This window comes from Myotis davidii, unplaced genomic scaffold (assembly GCF_000327345.1).
Source record: "Myotis davidii unplaced genomic scaffold, ASM32734v1 scaffold725, whole genome shotgun sequence".
NCBI lineage: Eukaryota > Metazoa > Chordata > Mammalia > Chiroptera > Vespertilionidae > Myotis > Myotis davidii.
This window is the reverse complement of record NW_006296500.1, coordinates 1,000,571-1,007,558: the sequence shown is the minus strand read 5'-3', so window position 1 is coordinate 1,007,558 and position 6,988 is coordinate 1,000,571. Positions and strand designations below refer to the sequence as shown.

The 6,988-nt window shown below is 60.2% G+C and overlaps 2 protein-coding genes and 1 long non-coding RNA gene across 7 annotated transcripts in view; 1 reads left to right on the top strand and 2 right to left on the bottom strand.

The window, feature by feature from the left end:
* Positions 1-3,104, bottom strand: part of LOC107184387 (stabilin-1-like) — a 6,277-nt gene extending 3,173 nt beyond the window's left edge. For 2 of the 4 annotated variants that reach the window (XM_015569185.1, XM_015569183.1), the window contains exons 1-2: positions 2,885-3,104; positions 2,224-2,277 (exon numbers count right to left, since the gene is read on the bottom strand). In XM_015569185.1, coding sequence (XP_015424671.1) covers positions 2,224-2,277; positions 2,885-2,965 — 135 coding nt within the window. In that variant the 5' untranslated portion in view covers positions 2,966-3,104. The remainder of the gene's footprint in view (positions 1-2,223; positions 2,278-2,884) is intronic. The other 2 variants (XM_015569186.1, XM_015569184.1) reach the window with 1 other exon arrangement.
* LOC107184388 overlaps positions 1-6,988 on the top strand; it is an 18,465-nt gene that overhangs the window by 3,703 nt on the left and 7,774 nt on the right. The gene's annotated exons all lie outside the window — the stretch shown is intronic.
* The window catches only part of NISCH (nischarin), a 31,192-nt gene continuing 29,315 nt past the window's right edge, over positions 5,112-6,988 (bottom strand). For both annotated transcript variants that reach the window (XM_006771827.2, XM_015569180.1), the window contains 2 exons: positions 6,640-6,801; positions 5,112-6,326 (listed from right to left, as the gene is read on the bottom strand). In XM_006771827.2, the coding sequence (XP_006771890.2) occupies positions 5,716-6,326; positions 6,640-6,801 (773 nt within the window). In that variant the 3' untranslated portion in view covers positions 5,112-5,715. The remainder of the gene's footprint in view (positions 6,327-6,639; positions 6,802-6,988) is intronic.

Below are 6,988 nucleotides of genomic sequence, written 5' to 3'. Positions count from 1 at the left end.
CCCCCCCCGCCCCCCTGTCCCCGAGAGTACCAAGAAAGCCCTGCAGCCACGTTCACATAGCTCCTGCAAGCCCCTCCCTGGGGCTGCCTCTACAGCAACTAAGTCCCAACAACCGACAGCACGGTACCTCAGAGGGACGGAAGCAATGTGAGTGGGAGAAGGGGCCACGGGAAGGTGTGCCTGGTGAAGGGGGAGCTTGGGGAACGGCCTGGAAGGCTAAGATGTTTTCATCTAGAAAATGCTGACCACACTGGTCCAAAGAGCGCGGGACATCTCTTTCCTAGAACACATCATGGATGTGGCCTCTCAAAGTGAGAAGAGAAACGGCCTTTTGCCACTGTTGTGATTTGCCCTTTTCCGCTCAAGCCTCTGCGGTCTGCAGAGGGAAGTTGCTGCGAGCGGCCTCAGGGCCGGGAGTGAAGTCTCATTCCCCACCCCAGGCTGGGTCTTTGCTGAGCCAGGGAGCGGCTAGGAAGTTGGGCAACTCCAGGGTTTGGCAGCTGCTGGCTCAGGGCAAAGGCCCAGCAGGCAGCGGGCTTCCCGGAGGGCCACCTGGACAGCTCGCTGGGCACCGCTGCCAGGTTGCTCATCTCGGGCCAGACGTCGGTTGGCCCTGGAGAGGGGCTCCGGGCAATGAGAGAACATGGCCCTCGCTCTCTGCCCAAATGGCAGGTGGATTCGGGCACAGGAGGAGGCCGGAGCCCTGTGTGCTGGTGGACACTCATCACAGGACATCTCACTTGTAAATCTGTGGGAAATCACACTCCTCCTGGGACCCCACAGGCAGGCACTCGGGTCCCCCTGTGATGGCCTGGAAGGAGCATGAGCAGCCCCCGCCCCCAGTCTCACTGTCACTGCTGGTCCCGCTGGGCAGAGTGAGGCTGGATCACATCCAAGTGCTGACTCAGATTCCCTTTTTCCTGGGGCACCTCGGGATCTGCCCGAGCCAGGCGGGTGCTGCCCCACTCCCTGCCCAAATCCAGAACTAATTTTGCAATGTCTGCTTCCCACAGAGACGCTGCTGGGGAAGTTGAGGACCCGAGGTGCTGAGTCTAGTGTGAGAACGTGGAAGAAATTCCCCCAAAAAAGCGGGGGTCCAGGGCCCAGAACTGAAGTCCCTCAGAGGAAGGGACCCCCAACCTGCTTCCCCTGCCTGGATCAATGCCCCTCTGCCTTCAAACCCCGCTGGGGACCGCAGCACACTCCTAGCACGGAGGTGCGTGGTCACAGGCTGTGGGACAGGTGCTAAGACCCACTCCCCCAGGAAGCCGGCCGTGCCTCTCCCGGCTTACCCACCCCTTACTGGCTGTGTGACCCAGAGGCCATCCCTTCCCCTCAGAGCCTCAGTTTCCTACTATTTAGTGGGTCTCACACAGCACAGGATGCTAAGGGCTGAGTGGCTGACAGTGTGTGAGGAGGCCAGCAATGCTGTGTCCCTGTCAACAAGAACCCTCGGCCCCCTTCCCTGGCCCAGGCTGGCCGAGCCCCAGCCCCGGAGTCCAGGCTCAGAGGTGGTCAGAACCCTGGGTCTCCAACAAGGAAAAAGTCCCATCTGAAACCCCTCACTGACCCCTGATTCCAGAACATGAGGAGAAAGCAAGGCTTTGAACTCCCCTTGCATTGTGCACATGGGAAACTGAGGCAGGGAGGGAGCAGGAAACCACCTGCAGGAACAGCCTGTAACCCTCGGCTCTTCCACCATCATCGTCACCTGTCCAGCCTCAGACCCACCCGTCCCCATCCCTGACCTGGCCCTGAGCCCGGCGAGGCCCATTAGCTTGCCTCTTCCCGGAGGGACCGCGAGGAGCACAAGAGAAAACGCCCAAAGGTGGCAGGGCCTGGGTTACCATCCTGATGCTGCCTGGCACTGGGATCCTGGTAAATCCTTCCTCTCCCCCGACCTCAGTCTGCCTGTTAGTGATACGGGGACAGAAGCAACTGCCCCGAGACCAGATGAACTTGGCCATGCAGGGGAGGGTCCCTCACCTGGAGGCCGGCCCCAGCCTGGTGACTCTCTCCGTACTTAGGATGGAAGGCTCTTCCAGAAACTCCAGTTGGGACAGTGTCCCTGTTATGGGGCCTGGGGGGCCGCAGAGGGGCAGCCTGGAGGGTGGGATCATATGGGCCTGAGGGCCCCACACCAGGACCCCTCTGCTGCTCCCACACTGCAGGTGGGCAGGGAATTGCAGGAGGTGGCCTGGGGCACAGCCGAGCTGGACTGACCTGAACACCATCCTTGGGCCTTGGCTTCCTCAGGTGGAGAACAGGACCCACTGCCTAGGGGCGGGGAGAGGTGGAGGGGATAACAGTGGGTGTGCCAGGGCTGTGTGCTCAGTAAACGGCAGTTCCTAGGCGTGAGGGTGTTATCGTTGGCTGCCATTTACCCAGATAAACTGAGGTCAGTAGACCTATTCTGCCGCCGGGCACTCTGGGGGTTGGGACAGGCACACACACGCATAACACATACCCAGCACCCACACATCTGTGCCACAAGAGCCTCTCGGTCAGCCCTGCAAGGGTTAGAAATCACAACTCTAATCTTCAGGCCAGGGACACACAAACCGGGCCTCAGTCTGGGCTGGAGGGAAGGAAGACAGGCCTGGCTCTGTGCCTCTCACCCTCAGGCTTGAAAGACCGAGGGACGGCTGCCCACACCACACCACATCACACGGCAGGCTGGCTGGCCACCGTTAGGGCAGAGCAGGCTGCCACCCCAAGCAGCCACACACAGAGCTCAGCCTAAGGAGATGTTCAGGGAAGGTCAGACATGTACCAGCTGCTCATGTGTCCCCAGACCTGTGTCCGACCTGTGTCCACTTCCTCCCACCACTGGCCAGCAGGGCCTGGGCACCTGGATAACCCCCTGCTAATGGCTCACACTCACCTTCTGCCCCCCGACGGGGCGGGAGCCTGCTAGGCAGACGGCCAGGAGGCAGAGCAGGAGGAGGCCCCGGGGCCCTGCCATGGACAGCGGTGGCTGGCAGGCACACTGTCCAGGACAGAGCTGGGGCAGCCTGGGAGGGGAATGAGCTCTGGGAGGCAGGCACGGGGCGGGCAAGTGGGATGGGGGCGGGCACTCGCTTTAAAAGCAGCCTCGAGGCCCCGCCAGCTCACCCCCACAGGAACCCGCCAGGATTTCCTCCTGCCTATCAGCAGCCTGCAGGCGGAAGGGAAGGTGCTGGCTACTGACCCCTGCATGGTTGGCCTAGGCCCTGCTGGGGCTTCCTGGCCCCGGGACCTTCTCCTGGCACCACAGTCTCCAAGTCCACCATTAGCCACGAACCTGGGGTCTATCAGAGGCTGAGAAACAAATCCAAATGCACATGCACACCACTCTCCACCCCAAGCGTCTGCAGAGGGCCTGGGGGATTCAGCCCCTGAATCAGGTTTATGTGCGTCAACCTTTCCAACTGCCGAGGGCAGGAGCAGGCCTCGGACACCCTGCCAGGCTCTGTGCCAAGTGGACAGTAGACCGCTCCTCCTCTCACCTGCCCCAGCTACCCCTCCGACTAGTCCAGCCCCAGCCTTATCCCTACCCCTCCCTTCTCCCCCCAAGAGCCTCTGCATTGCTCTGCCTCCCGATTCATCCAGCTGTTCTCCGCTCTGGAGCCCTGCTCTGCACACCTGTCCACGCCAGGCCGGCCTCCCTGACCTCTGCGGCTCTCCCTCACTCTGTCCCAGCTACGTCAAGCAGCTGTCTTGCTGCTATCACTCCAGACCTACTCTCAGGGAATGACCTCAAGGTCCAGTCTTAGCTAAAAGGTCACCAGCCTTCATCTCCTCATAGCACTGGCCACAAGCTGACCCTGGTTTATTTCATTTTTTGTCCCCTGCTGGAATGTTATGGGAGAACAGGGACAGGATCTGATTGGTTACACAGCAGAAGCTCAATACAGATTGTGGCACAAATGAATGAATGAATGAATGAATGAATGATGGTGGCCACTTCCATTATCCCTGTTACTGGTGGGGAAACTGAGGCTCAGAGGGGGTTAGGTAACTTGTCTAAGGAAGATCAAATCCCACGACTGCTGCCCAAAGAGCGTGCCCACCCGACACTGTACAGCCTCTCCCAGTAGGTCAAGTCCTCACTGGGCCAGGCTAGTCAGCTGTTAACATGTTGGGCTGTGGGGCCTGGGACAGTAGCCCAGGTGGCGAGGCCTCCGTGTGCCATACCTGGGAATGGTGCACCTTGCCTCTGGGATCACTGTCCTGTTTACAGAGGACTGAGATAAAAGAGGCAGGTGGCCATCTGTAAATGCCTTTGATAATGGCCTGAATGAGGGAAGCCTTGTCCCCTGCCCCCTCCTACTCATCCTCAGCAGGCTCCCACTCCCCTACCAGCTGGTGGGGATACTGGCCGGTCTGTGATCTGGCTGAGGAGGTTCAGTGGGGAGACCCTTTAGTGGCTCCCCCAACACCCCATCTTCCTAAGGGTGATGGGTCCGCTAGGCCAGGATCCCCAACTGCTGGCACCAAGGAAAACAGAGCAAAAGCAGGCCTGGGAGCCAGGTTGGCCGTTCCTCCCTCATCTCCTCCCTGGTCCTCCCCAAATGGCCCTGCACCTTGGGGACTGAGGCTTCTGATGGGACCAGGATGGGGGGGGGGGGGGCAGTGGGCTTAAGGGCCTGCTCTGGAGTAGGCAGAAATGAGTTAAGGTGGGGCACAGGGGCGGGTCCCAAAGAAGTCCTAGGTTTTACCTCAGCAGGCTCCCTGAGAATACCACTTTCAGGACACGAGCAGACGCAGATGGGCATGGGTCTCTTCTCCATGATCCCACCTGGGCCAGCTCCCACAGGCCTGGAGAAGGCAGAAGGGCAGTGAGCCTGTGTGCCAGCCATGCCCGGGGGTTCCGTACTCGCTTAACTGAGGCTCATGGTTCAGCCACAGTCCAGCATAGCCCTGTCCATAGGCCCCTCGCACTGCCCCCCCAGCCTCTGGTCCCAGGAGAGCTGCTCTCTTTGCCGTCACCCCCTCTGCCTCTCCTCCCTCATTCCTTTCCCCTAATACCTCACCTTCCTGCGTCTCTAAAGGACCCTCTCTCCCTCAGGCATGTCCTGGGCCAATGCCCTGCTGGAACCCCAGTGGACTCTGAAATAAAAGACCCAGAGAGTGTCACACTCTACTTTATTGGAATAGAGAAAATAGGCAATAGGAGCCACACTCGGTGCTGGCAGCTCCAGGTCCCCTGCTCCCATCCCACAGCCCCAAGGCCTGGGGGCTCCCGCCCCCACGGGGCTCTCCTGCTTGTCTGGACCAGGAGAAAGCAGCCTTCACTTAGGAAAACTGCACAGGGTGGGAACTTCCAATATGCACTTTGCTGCCGGCTCAATGATAAGCAGCAAACCCTGACAACAGCAACATCAACGAGACTGGACTTGACATTTCAGAAGAAGACGTGTAAGGGAATAGAGGACTCACGACACCTCGTGTTCACAACAGTCCTACAACAGAAGCTGGGACACTGCTGCGCCTGCCACGCACCACCAGGGGCAGGCAACAGATCCACGGGAGGCCGACGGCACAGGAGGCCCTGGAGGAGCCGGCACTGTCACTCCCGGGACTAGAAAGAATCAACTGAACATGTATGTTCACATTCTGTGGGAGGACAGTCAAATGAAGGTACCAAAAGGAGGAGAAATCATTTTTTTAAAAAAAGAAAGCCTGCCTCCCCACACTGAATGGACGCCTATGCTGGACACGAAGGGCCCTGGGCTAGCCAGTGAGCTCCACAGGCAGCTCCCGGCCGCACAGGGCCTCCCACTGGCGGGCCAAGAGCGAGATGAGCTTCTCTCGGCTCTCGGCGCTGGGGACAAACACCTGCCACTGGACCTCGCGGCCCTGGCCGGCTCTGGCTAGGCCATCTGGTACCTCCCCAAAGTGGTCCAGGGTGACGTTGCCCATGAGGTCGTGGCCTTGCACATCGTCAAAGACGAGGGTGAGAGCCTGCGGGTAGGTCTGGTAGCCCATGAGCACACGGTCCAAGTCCCGGACGCGGCGGCCATCGTCTAGCCGGTACCGGTCCCTCTGTGGCGGCTCTTTGGCAAACTCGGGCAGCGGGTAGTGGACAAAGTCCTCGTCCAGGAGGAAGATCTCGGCACTGGTGAGCAGGAGCGTTTTGGGGCGCAGTGTGCCCCTGCAGCGCCCAGGTGGCGGTGTGCCCACCTGGAAGGCCTGCACATACAGCAGGATGCTGAGGGCCGGTGACTTCCCTGGGTCCGCCATTGTCTGGGCCACGGTGAACGTCAGGTCCCCGACCTCCTCCTCACTGGGGTAGGTGAACTTGACACGGCTGGCGTGGACTAGCTCGTAGTTCTCCATCTTCCCTGTAGAGAGAGATGCCCACTGGGCTGGAGCTGGAACTGTGGTGTGTTACGAGTGTCAGTGGCCACAGGCCACCAAAGGCAGGCAGGAGCACTCCGAGCCCCAATGCCCAGGCAGAGACCCACAGACCAGCAGCCCAGAGCAGGTGTGTCTACCAGATGGTTAGCGGTTTGCTGGGATGGAGACTCTGCCATGGGAAACCCTAGCTGGCTGAGCAGGACGAGATAAAGTGAGTAAGAGAGTGCTCCGGGCGTGCTGTACCCTCGGGGCTGGTGAGGCCAGATGGCCTGTCTACAGCTTGAGCGGGGCGGGTACCTGTGGTCTTGTTCCCAAACTCAGAGTAGAAGTCCTTGTCCACAGGCTCAGGTGAGGGCGTGCGTTCCAGGGAGGAGAGCACGGCCATGAGGTGCTGAAGGAAGCTGTGTGTCAGGTAGCTGTCCCGAGTCAAGCACGTCACCACCTGCATCGGGGAGGAGCCTGTGGGAGAAGGGGCTGGTCACGGTTACAGGCAGCTGCTCCCAGCCCTGTCCTTGCTGCTGGAGTGACCTCCAGTCTCTAGCAGGTCAGCCTGGACCTGGAGACCACACAGCCAGGGCCAAGGCCCACGTGGGAAAGCATCATGGGGCCTCAACAGAAGACTACTTCTCAGGCCGGAAAGGCTGTG